The sequence below is a fragment of the Pinus tabuliformis genome, chromosome 8, assembly GCF_031772625.1.
Source record: "Pinus tabuliformis cultivar Carrire ecotype Pingquan chromosome 8, CPIR1, whole genome shotgun sequence".
Taxonomy (NCBI): domain Eukaryota; kingdom Viridiplantae; phylum Streptophyta; class Pinopsida; order Pinales; family Pinaceae; genus Pinus; species Pinus tabuliformis.
Window position 1 is genome coordinate 1,919,316,617 of NC_142294.1, and position 15,713 is coordinate 1,919,332,329.

General features: G+C 37.0%; 1 protein-coding gene and 1 pseudogene across 1 annotated transcript; one reads left to right on the forward strand and one right to left on the reverse strand.

Moving 5' to 3' along the window:
- Positions 1 to 267: 267 nt before the first annotated feature.
- On the forward strand, positions 268 to 8,157 carry LOC149244167 (UDP-glucuronic acid decarboxylase 2-like; annotated as a pseudogene).
- A 3,340-nt stretch (positions 8,158 to 11,497) lies between these two features.
- On the reverse strand, positions 11,498 to 14,352 carry LOC149244168 (uncharacterized). Its single transcript, XM_089371457.1, has 5 exons — positions 13,662 to 14,352; positions 13,162 to 13,283; positions 12,642 to 13,062; positions 12,024 to 12,299; positions 11,498 to 11,649 (listed from the first exon to the last, which is right to left on the reverse strand). The coding sequence occupies exons 1-5, from the start codon at positions 14,350 to 14,352 to the stop codon at positions 11,498 to 11,500; spliced, it is 1,662 nt and encodes a 553-aa protein (XP_089227583.1).
- Positions 14,353 to 15,713: the final 1,361 nt, after the last annotated feature.

Consider the following 15,713-nt stretch of genomic DNA (forward strand, 5'->3'; position numbering starts at 1 on the left):
AGCAGATTTGATTTGCCTGGTGGTGGCGCATTGGAGTTCCTGATCTGTTCGGTGGTAGCAGATCGAATTTGCCCAGTGGTGTCGCATTGGAGTTCCTGATCTGTTCGGTGGTAGTAGATTGGATTTTCTTGGTGGTGGCGCATTGGAGTTCCTGATCTGTTTGGTGGCAGCAGATCGGACTTGCCCAGTGGTGGCTCATTGAAGACTTATTCATCAAAGGATCAGAAATTTTATCAGTCCAATATGAATAACAGTGATGAGTACTCTCTTAAGCCAGAAAAGATGTGGTCTATTATCAGGCCAGTAGATTATTTGCTCAGGGAGCAACAAATGCTATTTATTTTGATAGGAATCGCCATCGCATCGACCTTCTTTATCCTTCAGCCTAGTTTTTGGCTTCTAATGTTAATGAAAATGGAAGGTTTGTGCCCGAAAAACCTCATCGAGTTGTTTATGAGACTCCTGTTTCTCGGTTTGCTCAGTATCATTCGAGTTCGATGGTGAATTCGAGGGCTAAAGTGCCCCTAGGTTTGAAGAGAAAGTCCCTGCGAGTTTTTGTGACGGGTGGAGTTGGCTTTGTTGGTAGTCATCTGCTTGATAGGCTCATGGCAAGAGGCGACAGTGTTATTGTTGTCGACAATTTCTTCACAGGAAGGAAGGAGAATGTTTTGCATCATTTTGGCAATCCGAGGTTTGAACGGATAAGGCATGATGTTGTGGAACCCTTATTGTTGGAGGTTGATCAAATCTACCATTTGGCTTGCCCCCCTTCCCCTGTGCATTACAAACACAATCCTGTGAGGACTATCAAAACCAATGATGTGGGAATCTTGAACATATCTAGACTTGCCAAGCGTGTTGGGGCACGTTTTCTGCTTACAAGTACTAGTGAGGTTTATGGAGATCCTCTTGAACATCCTCAAACTGAAGCTTACTGGGGCAATGTTAATCCCATCGGAGTCCACAGTTGCTATGATGAGGGTAAGAGAACAGTCGAAACTCTGACTATGGATTATCATAGGAGAGCAAATGTTGAGGTTCGGATTTCTCAAATTTTCAATACATATGGTCTGCGAATGTGCCTTGATAATGGTTGGGTTGTAAGTAATTTTTTTTCTCAAGCTTTGCGCAAGGAGCCTTTGACAATCTATGGAAATGGGAAACAGACACGGAGATTCCAGTTCGTTTCTGATCTGGTTGAAGGCCTTATGTGACTTATGGAGGGCGAACATGTTGGTCCTTTCAATCTTGGGAATCCTGGGGAATTTACAATGTTAGAACTAGAACAAGTTGAAGAAGGAAAGGATGACTCTAACAGTGATTGGGACATTCCATTGCTAATGGAAGAAAACAATGAGGAAGATGAAGAGTAGGAGCAGAAACAAGAAGAAGAAGTAACAGGAAATGTAATCAATAATGCAAGCCTAGAAAAGGCTGAAATAGACAGATTTGAGGTAAGTCCCCTACAAAGATGATCAAGTAGGAATACTCGATTACCTTCTAAATTGAAAGACTATGCATTAATGTCAAAGTTTTTAAACATTGTAGAACCTACAAATTATGAGGAAGCAAGTAAATCTGATGCATGGACGGCTGCAATGTATGAGGAAATAGAATCAATAAACAGAAATCATACTTGGGATTTGGTTGAATTGCCTAAAGGTAAAACCCCCATAGGATGCAAATGGCTGTATAAACCAAAAATAAATGTAGATGGGAGTATAGAGAAACTTAAAGCTAGACTGGTAGCAAAGGGTTATTCACAAAAAGAGGGAATAGATTTCGATGACACCTTTGCTCCTGTAGCCAAATTAAACACCATTAGAATGTTAATTTCATTGGCAACAAAACACAAATGGCAGCTACACCAACTAGATGTCAAGTCTGCATTTCTGAATGGTGACTTGAAGGAAGAAATTTATTTAGTACAGCCTGAAGGTTTTGTGAAAAAGGGGCAGGAACATCTTGTGTGTAAATTGAAAAAGGCACTTTATGGTTTAAAACAGGCACCCAGGTCGTGGTATGAGAAAATTGACTCATTTTTTGTACAGCATGGCTTTCATAGGAGCTTGAATGATCCAAATCTATATACCAAGTTTAATAAACAGAGGCAAATTATTTTGATTTCTTTGTATGTAGATGATATGATTGTAACAGGGAATGCTAACAATCTGATCAAAGAAATCAGATGTCACAAGTGTATGAGATGGAAAAACTCTGGAAAAACATTTCTTTCTCAAGGGAAGTATGCCAGAAACTTGCTGGAAAGGCTCAGAATAGAGCAGTTCAGATCAGCAGCAACACCATTACAACAAAACTTAAATTTGAGCAGTGACGATGGTACTAAAGAGGTGGATGCTACCATGTACAGACAGCTAGTTGGCAGTTTGATATATCTAACTACAGCTAGACCATATTTGGCATACTCTGTTAGTGTGTTGAGCCAGTTCATGTCAAAACCACTCGAAAGTCACTGGGTCGCAGCAAAAAGTGTGTTGAGGTATCTTAGTGGTACTAGTCATTATGGAATTTTTGTACAATGACACTTCTAATGTTATTCTAGCAGGTTTTTCAGATTCTGATTGGGCAGGTAACTTCGATGATCGAAGATCTATCATAGGTTACGCATTCAGCATTGGATTCGGGGTCATAGCATGGAGTAGCAAAAAGTAGAGCATTGTAGCTCTGCTTCATCAAAAGAAACTACTGTCAAATGAGATATGTGTTGAATATTGTAAAACTTGTGATAACATGGCTGATATTTTTTCTAAGCCTCTTGGGCGTGTAAAGTTTGAATTGTTTAGAGGGATGCTATGAGTTCAGGATAATCCTTTCTCCATTAAGGGGGGGAGTTGAAAATAATTAATATTATTTTGTATTAATGGAGAAATGGTTACACAAGTTGTAACGTATCTCCTTAGTTTAGGATTTATTCCTAGAGTTTAGGAGTTTGGTTGTAACTTCCTGATCTCTAGTAATGTACTTAATGATGTAATTGCTCATTTGATGGAGGTAGATTGTACGGAGAGAGTTCTCTTTGTTTGAGTACAGTCTCTAGGTGCAATACTCACCTATGAGCTGTAACTCCTTCTTTTTCAATTCAAGTTTGATTTTTATCTTAATGTAAAAAAAAATAATACAACAAAAAATAAAAATGAACTTAATAACCAGAGTAATTCTTTCAAGTAACCTAAAGTGTTACAAAATCCCATACAACACGTTAACTATGTTTGGTTTCACAGTTTACCTTAACATTTACTGGTTCCATATGGAAACTATATAGCACTGTAGTTGCTGCAAGGTATTCCTGAACATTTCTGTAACCTATTTCAGCTCTTTTCGGTCACTGTCGTTCCCTTTACCTACCATGTTGTTTCATTACCACGAGAAACATTGGAGTTTTCCTCACCTTCATTTTGGTCGGTGGAAAAAAAAAAAAATATAGTTTATTAGTGCCGCCATGTAGGTTAAATAAGTTAAATAATAGATTAATATGAACAGTCATTATCATTGAAATTAATTTATATTTTTGTATAACTAAATGAAATTTTTATCCTTGTCTTATTATAGTAATGGCTTTTTCTGTTGTAATTTTACTTTTTAAATTTTATTATTCTTAATTTTTTATTTTTTAAGAAAATAATTATGAAATATATATTGTATTATTAAAATAAAATAATAAGGGTAAATTTTATTAACTAAAGCTTAATATGACTTTTTTATAAATGAAGATGACAAAGAATATATTTTGTTTTTAATTTAAATATTTATGGGGACATTGCAACCTACATAATTAGTTTCCAATCTTAACCCTTCTTTAAAAAATTTAAACCTGAAACTTAAAGAAACTAAATCTCATATAAACCATATAATTTATATTTCATAAAATGACTAACAAATTATCAATACATGTATCAAGCCTATTTGCTCACTAATATTAAAAATCATGACATTTTATCTATTTTGATCATTCATATAAATTAAAACAATATATATTCTCATATGTTATCATTCTTATTTTCTCACTAATATTAAAAATTATGACATTTTATTTATTTTTTCAATTATTCATATAAATCAAAACAATATATATTCTCATATGTTATCATTATAATATTCTTAATATTTAAAATATCAAAACAATATATATTCTCATATGTTATCATTATAATATTCTTAATATTTAAAATATCTTCAATTTATGCTTTGTTTAAAAAAATTTAATAATTTTAAAAACTATAGCATAATCAATATATAAATGTTAGAATTTCACAATTAAGTAACTCTATTAAATGTGATGATGGTTACAATTTAGTAATCTATTTTATGAATTAGCTCTCAAAATTAAATAACTCTATTAAATTTGATTATATAAGACTATTACTCGTTTATTTTAATAATATGAAACAATAAAAATTAATAAATAAAAAACTAAATTATCATCACCCTATGATAAATTATTATTTTTAACATAATCTTTATTTATACCAATCACATGTTTTAAAAAATATATAATATTTGTACACTAGGTGCATCTTTGCTCTCCTACAGGCATGCAGATCTTAACATTTAACGGTCAAAGGTTTTTTTTTTATTCGGCGTCCACGTCGAAAAAAATATAATATTTGTACACTACATTGTTACGTGACAAAGAAAGCCATTTTACTTTGTTGGAATTGCGCGTGCAAGTAGCGTTTTTGGAATTCTGCGTTGAAAGGACTATAATATTTGTAATTTGTTTTTAAGAATTAAAATGGCAGAGAAGCAAAATTCATTATGGAAAAACATATTATTATAATTAAATTGTGAAATTATTATGGAGATAGATACATTGATTCATAATATTTTTTTTAAGAAAATCATGTTCATATTATTTATTATTTTTTGAATTTTGGGTCGTGCATTTTAATTATTATTATTTTTTTTAAATTGTGTGTGTTTTTTTTTTTTTTAAATTATGTTTTTTTAAAGAAATAAGTTTTTAACCAAATTACAAGCAGTATGGGGAATTTTAAATCACACACTAAAATTTAGAAATACACGAATCTACCTAACATTCCTAGAATCATTTGTATTTTTTAAATTTATAATTTTAAATTAAATTCATAATTAGTACATATAATTTTAAATTAATATAATAATTTTCCATTTGCCATTATCATAATGTAATATTTCAAATAAATGGGTTGCTATTCATTTTAGTTTTTTTAAATTTAAATTAAATTTGTGGAATTTGTTTTCCTTAATTTTAGATATTTTGATATATAAAACGTAGATTATTTCTATATCGATATACATTTGTATTGATAATTTAAATTATTTATTAATATAAATAATAAAATGATAATTTTATTATATTTATTAATTTAAATGATGATGATTTTATAGATTAATTTGGTGTGTGGAATATTTTGATTAAGTTTTTGAGTTTATTATTTCTATAAATATTGTTGTATAAGTTTTTAGTTAAAATCATAATTAATAAATTTATTTTATATATTATTTTTAAAAATATATAGAAATTTTACATTATACTTTTAGGGGATTTAAATAACAAGCTAAGGGAGTTCAATTTCTTGTCTTGATAGGATGATATGTTGGACATGATGAAGATGGAGTCCTCCCAAGCTTACAACAACAAAAAAAATAACAAATTTAAATATAATATTGACTTATAAAAATATATATATATATTTTTTATAAAATTTTCAAATATTAAAAAAATTATTTTATTAAATAGAGATTTTTTTAGAATTAAATATAGACTTTTAAATTTTATTATTCTATTTTAAATATATCACTACTTTTTTTAATATTTAGAAAATAAAATTAAAAGTATTTAATATCAATTATTTTAAGTAGTATTGTGAAAATTTTTAATATATTTTAATTAAATTTTATTTATTAGAAAAAATGTTTTATTGTTTGTAAGTTTATGTGGTGGTTAGAACCTGAAGAAATAATGTCTAGAAGTTGATCCATAATAATCATTTTTAGTTGACATTTGGAGTCTAAAACATACCCATGATGAGGACATAGTGCATGAAAGGAGGGGAGATGTATAAATATAAAGAAAGAAGAGGATGAAAAAATTGGATGGATGAGAAACCTAACTATAAGAACAAAAAGGCTAAAACCTAAAAATGTAAAACAACTAACATTTAGAAATGTATATAATAGTTAATAATGATATATTAATTGACCATAGATTTATTAATAATGATCTTTTCGCTAGAGAAATCAATAGTGCAATGACTCCATGAAGGTGAAAAAAATACATGCTTCTTCCATAAATCCCTGATAAGCATACACACCACAATTATATTTACTCCCTAAATTCTAGTGATGGCACATGACTTGTTGAGCATGGGGACATAAAGGAGGAGCAAGTATCATTCTATAAAGATCTCCTCTCTAAGAATCGATGGGATAGAGGCAAAGCCATATCTAAAATTATTGAACACATCCTCAAACTGGTGAACCAAGAGTAGAATGTGACACCCATGAGGGAAATTTCCTTCTTTCCTTCTCTGAGGTGGAGGAAGAAATCAAAGAGATGTCCAACAACAAAGCCCCAAGTCTAGATGGGTTCACCACCAACTTCTTCAAGGTATGTTGATCATTTATTAGTAAAGAGTTGCATGTTGTAGTATAGGAATCATGAAGCTCCGAACAGGTGTGGTCTGGTTTGAACACTACTTTCCTTGCTTTGATTCCCAAAATTAGTCAATATAGGGAACCTATTGGCTTTAGGCCCATCATTACGTGCAATGTGATATATAATATCATATCTTTTGTCATAGTTAAGAGGCTTAAACCACTACAAAAACACCTCATTGATCCAGAGCAATATGGTTTCACTAAAGAGTGCCAAATCTAGGATGGACTTATCACTTCCCATGAAGTTGTTCACTCGCTCAAGAGGAATGGAAACTTAGGGATGGTGATCAAGTTAGATCTCTCCAAAGATTATGGTAGAATTAATTGGGAGTATCTGCTCAGTATTATGGCTACCTATGGGTTTTCTCTTGAGTGGATTCATTGGATCCAAATCCTGATATCCTCCCCTTCTCCATCTTGATAGATGGCTCGCCATCGCAGACCTTTAGGGTCTTGTGAGGCCTTCATCAAGGTGATCCTGTCAAACCTCCACACCGGATAATTTTATTTTTTTTTGGTTACTTTTACCATTATGTAATTTTATGCTAAATGTACTCCGGTTCCTACTGCAGTTATAAACTGCGTGGCCTAGATTTAAGAGTTGTAGTTTTTGATATTTTATTTTGTTTCTGTTCAAATGGTGACCCACGCCAGTTAACACGTGGCATAAGATTAAAGTGGCATTCTTTGATTTTTTTGTCTGGTCATGTGATTGCCTTATCCACAAATCCCAGCATATTAACTTATGTCTGGTGCCGTGTTGTACGTGGCCGACAGACTGGTCATTTCTTCACTTGTATGGTATTTCCCGTTGCCTTAATGATGGGGATTTCTTTCCATACATCCAACGACAAAGAGACAAAGGATTTTGCGGGCTGCCAGCTTTACTGCCGAGGGTATCGGGTTTGGTCATCTATATTTACTGTTTCTATCATTTTCAGAGGTTTCATCTGGGCACTGCCGTTGCTCTCGCATACCACTCTCCAGCTTACAGTTCTTGTACAAAGGCTGACGAATGGGTCAACTACATTTCCAGGTAACAATGCACAGTGGTGATTTCTTTCCCATTAATTTCATGCACATTCAAGGTTATCATCTCTTATCAAACCCTTGCTAACCTAATGTTGTCTCTGTGTTCACAGGAAATAGATTTTAGGGACGGTTGAATAGCCTCGTGGTAGAGCCTTGCTATTATGGCGACCCTAGCCGGTAAGTGCCTCAGAAAAGAAATTGGGTTTATGATCTTTTACCCTGTGTCATACGGTTGCCACGAGCTGGACCGGTTCTGAGATAATTTATGTTTTTGTTTCTTCTTACAATTTTACAGACGAAGATGCCTTCCACCATTCGGCATCCAAGTCAAGGCTAGGGAACAGCCGCCTTTCTGCCAATGCGAAGGTTTCCACGTATGGAAACCCTCCATTCGCAGCTTTTCTTGCTGCCACCGGGGTTATCTATTCTGTTTGGTTATGCCTGGGACCTATTCCTGCTATTTAATGAATTAGGGATTTGGAGGGAGTTCCGCCCAGTTACCCTGTAATATTTTTTGTACATTTTCTATTGATAATGGGACCGGCTATAGCTCTGTCCATCCTAGCGTATTCAAGTTGTATTTTCCATGCTACTGTATTTTTATTTAGCTCTACAGGGTTTTAGACTTATGGCACAATATCCACTGTAGTCTGGTTCCGATGTTTTTGACATGACAGGGGAATTCCGCTCCACGGCTACCCTATACAGGAATGTAATCTCTTATTAATAATAAACTTACAATTTCGCACAGCTTTTATCAAATTTTACTTTATTTTTTTGTAATGATTGCATACACATTTTTGAAAGGATTATTGTTCTCGGCATAACACTGCTTATAAGCAAATTTACCTTTTTCTCCTCCAGCACTGACTTGAACCAAAACCTTCACCCAGTTTTCATAGCCTTTCCTCCACTCTTCCGAATCCACAAGGTTGAACTCGGTCTTCTTTTGTTGATCTCAGTTAAGGGCGGATTCTAAAGAAAAAAACAACTACTGACAGGTTCCCATGTACACGATACAGGCCCGGGAACTACAAGGGTTTCAACTTCGATTTCTTGATCAAGGGATTCCAATTATTATTTTGTTTTTGTTTCAGAAATAAGCCACCCGCGTGACTTGGCTTGGGGTTTTTTTTCTAATTAATACTATTTTATATATGTAACAGCAATCTTGATTCAGCCCCATGTCCCGATGCTACTGGAATAAACCACCACGACTTCATGACCTGTTTCGGGTTTGTCCAGGTTCTCTTCTCTTTAAGTGACCATAGTCTCGGTTGCAAGATTGTTCTAAAATATATATACTGTTGTCTGTTAGCCTGAGGAAATAACTGGTCTAAAGTTTTGAGTTCTGTGGTTTCGGTTTATCGTTCAAAACAAATTCCTTTACAGCATCTACTTTATTACCTCTACCACAGTCGTTCAATAGCCAACCCTCCCAGATTAACAACCTTCGAATCTGATATTTTGATCTGGTTTCATAATGAGGGTCACGCTGCAGGTTATGAGTTTACTTACTAACAGTCCTCTGTTATCATTATTAATTTTCTTTTTAAGCAACAGAGGATTTCTTATTACTCTAATACTTTCTTAACCTGTACAGACACTCATCTCCTACAGAAATTAAATACTCTCTCTCTATCTCTTGTAATAAAGACAGATCTACATACCTATATTGTACTTTGAAGATACTCGCTCGCCTCTTGCTCCCTTGATATGATCAACCTGCTTTACTGTAGCTAGTCCTCCACCCGACCATGAGATCATCTTTCGAGACCCGTCTCCCCCCTAGCTTACTCAAGACTTCTGTCTTTGCTAATTGCAGCGCTCTGTGCTCTTACCATCTGATCCTCACCAGACATGGTAAGCTACCCTTCCCGTTATCTTGTCTGTCTCTACAGTACAGCCACTTTTTTCCCTTCTTTTTTTCCCTTTCTTGGAACCCATTCCACAGTTAGGGAGGGAAAAAAGGTTAGGGTCTTTGCAACCATTTCTTGTCTTCTTTTCTTTTTCTTAAAGGAATATGTGAACAACTCAGAATACAGATCATCCCTATTGCTGGGAAATTATTCCGTCATTCCATTTCTCTTATGAAAATAAAATAATATTAATAAATTAATTTAGACAACATATAATAACCATCATCCTTTCATAATGTCCTTCTTTTAACTAAAGTAAATAAAAAGTATTTACAATAATTTGGGGATATGACATCCACCCCCGCTGAGATTAGACATCGTCCCGATGTCCTTCAGTTCCAAACAACCCTGGATAAGTCTGTTTCATGAATTCTTCATCCTCCCATGTGGCTTCATCAGACCCAAAATGCCGCCACTGTACCTTAACTTGGGTAATATCCCGCTTCCGTAGCATGACTTCTCTCCGCTCGAGGATGCTCAGTGGTTTGACCCAGATTTCTCCTTCCAGTTCTACTTGTAACATGAAACACCCTAAGTCAGTTTTTTTTTAACAAAAACATATAGATGTATGTTTAGAAGAAAACTCTCACCTATAACTCCTGCCAATTAATTACATAGTTAGGGTCATAAACATATTTTTTCAATACGGAGACATGAAAGACATTATGGACTCGTATGTGGCTAGGTAGGGCAAGCTAGTATGCCACAGGTCTGATTCTTGCTAAGATTTGAAAGGGCCCACAGTATCTAGGTGCCAACTTAGAGCATCTGCTCCATTGTAGTGTGCTTTTCCTTGCTCGAATTCTCACATACACGTGATTGCCGACCTGATACTCCTTAAACCTCCTTTTCCGGTCAGTGAAGTTCTTTTGCCTTTCTTGAGCTGCCCTTAAATTAGAGTGCACCTTTTTCACCAGTCCCTCCATTTCCTCAAGCATTTCGGGGCCTAATCTTAATCTGTCTTCTGATCCACTCTAGCTTGAGGGGGTGCGACATTTTCTCCCATACAATTCTTCAAAAGGGCTCATCCGCAAGGATGTGTGGTAGCCATTATTGTATGTGAACTCAGCTAAATGAAGATAATCTTCCCACTTGTTTGGCTGCTGCATCACAAAGGCTCTCAACATATCTTCCACAATTTGATTTACACATTAAGTTTGCATGTCAGTTTGAGGGTGGTAAGCTGTACTGAAGTTCAGCTGAGTTCCTAATTCTTCAAACAGTGTCCTCCAGAAGACCGATGTAAATTTTACATCACGATCTGAAATTATGGTCTTGGGTAACCCATGCAGCTTAAATATATTTTGCATGAACACATGAGCGATCTGCACAGCTCTGTATGTAGATTGCACTGGTATAAAGTGTGCTGCCTTGCTTAGTTTGTCCACCACAACCATGATGGAGTCATTGTTCTTCTTTGTTTTTGGCAAGCCTGTGATAAAATCCATAGTGATGGTTTCCCATTTCCATTCCGGAATGGGTATTGGTTGAAGTAACCCCGCAGGATGTTGGTGCTCTGCTTTAATCTGTTGACATTCCAAACATTAGGCCAAGTATCTAGCCACATCTTTCTTCATCCCCGGCCAATAATATCCCTTCTGGAGTGCGGTGACCATCTTTTGATACCCTGGGTGTCTAGTATAATGACTTCTATGATGCTCATCCAATATCAGGTTCCTAATGCTGTTTTGATTGGGTACGTACAACCTACCTTTATAGTATATCTTGCCATCAACATCTAAGGCATAGTCTGACTATTTTTATTTGTTGTTTGGTAGCTCTACCTGCTATTTTATTTGTTGATAAACAACATCTTGTTCGGCTGCCTTTTGAATCATCTCCCTGAAGGGGCTTTTCGCCTCACTGCAAGAAATCTCATATAAGCATTACAGCTTCTGACTCAATGCGTCAGCCACCCGATTCTCCTTCCCCTTTAAATGTTTGATCTCAAAATCGAAACTGCTCAGAAAGTCCACCCACCGTGCTTGTCTTGCATTTAGCGTGGGCTGATTGAAATAGTTGGTCAGGCTGTGGTGGTCTGTTAATAACAGAAAATTTTTCCCATGAGGTAATGGTGCCACATCTTCAGGGCATGAATCACCGCAGCCAGCTCTAGATCGTAAGCAGAATATTTCTGCTCATGCTCTTTTAACTTCCTTGATTCATACGCTATCACCTTTCCTTCCTGCATCAGCACACCTCCTACCCCTTCCTTACTTGCGTCCGTACACACCACATACTCCTTACTGGGGTCAGCTATACTTAGAACAGGTGCCGTGGTGAGTAGGTGTTTAAGTTGCTCGAAACTTCTTTGACATTTAGGAGTCCACCTGAAAGCTTTCCCTTTTTTCTGCAGAGATGTGATTGGATAAGCTACTCTTGAAAAACACTCCACAAACTGTCAATGATAACCTGATAGCCCCATAAAAGATCGAATATCTGCCACATCTTTGGGTACTGGCCACTCCATGATGGTCCTAATCTTTTCAGGATCCACGGCAATTCCATCTCTAGTGAGGATGTGGCCCAGATATTGTATCTGCTCCTTAAAGAATTCACATTTACTAAACTTGGCATATAATTGGTGTTCTCGGAGGGTTTGCAATACTATCCTGAGGTGCTCCTGATGCTCCTCTTTAGTCCGAGAATAGATCAATATATCGTCAATAAAGATCAGCACAAACTTGTCTAAATACCGATGAAACACACTATTCATCAAACACATAAAGGTGGCGGGAGCGTTGGTCAATCTGAAGGGTAACACCACAAACTCATAATGACCATACCGCGTTCTAAACGTTGTCTTAGCTATATCTTCTTTTTTAATTCAGATTTGGTGATACCTGGATCCCAGATCAATCTTAGAGAAGACTGTTTCTCCCTTCACCTGGTCAAATAGCTCATCGATTCGGGGCAGAGGGTACTTGTTCTTGATTGTCAATTTGTTTAACTGGCGATAATCCATACACATGCGGAGAGTCCCATCCTTTTTCTTCACAAACAATACTGGGGCTCCCCAAGGGGACACACTGGGGCGAATGTATTTTTTGTCCAACAGCTCTTGCAATTGCATCTTCAGCTCTGTTAATTCTGGTACACTCATTCTGTAGGGTGCTCGAGAAACTGGGGCTGCCCCTGGTACCAGTTCTATGGTAAAATCTATGTCCCTTTTGGGTGGCAATCCAGGTATCTCTTCTGGAAATACATCGGCAAATTCCTGTATCACAGGAATATTCTCCAATGTAGTTGTTTTGTCTTTCGAGTTGGCGTACCCCACTTGGATGGCATAAATTTGGCACCCCTTCCTGATGCATTTTGCTAGTTGCGAGGCAGTTATGGGCCGAATCTGCACTGGCTGCTTAATTCCCTGTACTTCTTGTGCTATTCCCAGCTCATCCTTGTAACTGATGGTCTTGGTCTTACAATTAATTATGGACCAGTGTTTCTCTAGCTAGTCCATACCAATCAGTATATCGTATGAACTAAAAGGGAGCACATTCAAATCTGCTCTCACGGGTTGTCCTGCTATTTCTATTGGGCAGCTTTTAACCTTAGACATTACTCGCCTTTTTGCCCCTCTTGCCAACTGAACTAGCCAAGTGGTTTTAAACTTAACAGGCTGTAACTTACAATGTTCCACAACTCTAGCACTAATGTAAATTAACGTAGAACCTGGATCAATCAAAACAGTTACACCAAGGTCAAAAAGTTTACCTTCGAATTCTACCATGGTTGGCTGGTACTATGCCTGGCGATCTTCCAAAGCAGCGTTAATCTTTGGCAAAGCTCGCCCTACATCACCAACTTTAGAGGCTTCGTATACCTGAGATACCTGTTCAACTCCTTTTCACTGGGGGCAGTTTTTCACATAATGGGGCCCGCCACAACCCCAGCATTGCACGGGAGGCCTTGTTGTCCCTTCATTGTCCAATTTCCCAGTTTGGTCATTGGTTCTGGACTCACTAGGGGGCTGTGATCAGAGCAAATTTTTCTGCGAGCTCCTGCTGACCTACCCCTTAACGAATCCTTTGCTGCCTCCTCTGCGATTACCTTTGATACTTCCAACCGGTTTCCTGCACTTCTTCTCGGCCCACCCCTTACCCAAGACATCTCCTTTCTGCTTGCTCTGCTGATAGCAAATTCGGGCCTTGCGGATGGCCTTGTCCATCGTCTTTGGGTTGTCAAATTCTATTCTTTCCCTCATGCTCATCGGTAGACTGCTAACAAACCTCTGTACCTTAGCTTTTTCTTCCCGTATATAGGGCACGTAACGGAGTAGGGAGGTAAAGCAAGTGATAAATTCATCCATAGTCTGCTGCCCCAATCGCAGATCATGGAATTCTCTTGCTTTTTCATCATAGAAGTGCTCGGTCAGGTATCTTTCTTTAAAATATCTCTGAAATTTATCCCAAGTAATATTCTGCTTGCTTACACCCTTTACCATTTTTACCTCCTCCCACCAGAGGGTGGCCTTTCCCTGTAATTGGAAAATGACCAACCGTGCCTTGAGGTTGTTGTCATAGTCATAAATCTGGAAATATTTATTCATATTGATTAACCAGGCCTCCACTGCTTCTTCTTGTTCGCCTTCAAAGTGCGGCTGCTTGATTTTACAGAATTCTCCCTGCAGCTCTATCTGCTGCCTCTTAGACATTTGCTGTTCTGAAGAATTATCCGAACGTTCTTCCTCCCTTCCCTCTGATTCTTCAGGCTCTGCATGAGGATTCTGTTCGCCTGACATTCTTTGCTCCTAAGCACTGGGATTCAGTGGCTATTGGTATTGCCTATCAGATAAACTTTTGAGAATTCTCTCCTATTCCATCATTAATCTCGCATTATCATCGCGTAACCGGGCCATTTCATTTTTCAGTTCTTGTATAGTTTCCAAAATTTCTATGTTGGTATTGTGGGTTTCCTCACCCACCTGAACCCATAACTCAATATTGTTTCCAGAACCTGCTTCCGGCTCCTGACCCGCCCCAAACTTGTGGGACGCACTATCTATTCTTCTCATGGCATCAGTCTTCTGTTGTTTCCTGTACTTACCAAAAACAGTAATAGTGCCAGAATTATCACATTATCTGTTGCTTATACATGTATTAAATATGAAATCAGTTGTAAATACAATGGGTTAATAGTCTATTTATTTATTTTTCTTTAATGGTCTGATTGATTCCATCTGTCCCCAGAGGTCACATCTTTGTTACTTAGCTCTGATACCACTTGTAAAACCTTCACACTAGATAATTTTATTTTATTTTGGTTACTTTTACCATTATGTAATTTTATGCTAAATGTACTCCGGTTCCTGCTACAGTTATAAACCGCGTGTCCTAGATTTAAGAGTTGTAGTTTTTGATATTTTATTTTGTTTCTGTTCAAATGGTGACCCACGCCAGTTAACACATGACATAAGATTAAAGTGGCATTCTTTGATTTTTCTGTCTGGTCACTTGATTGCCTTATCCGCAAATCCCAGCGTATTAACTTCTGTCCGGTGCCATGCTGTACGTGGCCGACAGACTGGTCATTTCTTCACTTGTATGGAATTTCCCGCTACCTCAACGGTGGAGATTTCTTTCCATACATCTAGCGGCGAAGAGACAAGGGCTTTCGCGGGCTGCCAGCTTTACTACCGAGGGTATCGGGTTTGGTCATCTGTGTTTACTGTTTCTATCATTTTCAGAGGTTTCATCTGGGCACTGCCATTGCTCTCGCATACCACTCTCCAGCTTACAGTTCTTGTACAGAGGCTGGCGAATGGGTCAGCTACATTTCCAAGTAACAATGCACAGTGGTGAGTTCTTTCCCATTAATTTCATGCGCATTCCAGGTTATCATCTCTTATCAAACCCTTTCTAACCTAAGGTTGTCTCTGTGTTCACAGGAAACAGATTTTAGGGACGGTTGAATAGCCCCATGATAGAGCCTTGCTATTATGGCGACCCTAACCGGTAAGTGCCTCAGAAAAGAAACTGGGTTTATGATCTTTTACCCTGTGTCATGCGGTTGCCACGAGCTGGACCGGTTTTGAGATAATTTATGTTTTTGTTTCTTGTTACAATTGTAAAGACAAGGACGCCTTCCACCATTCAGCATCCA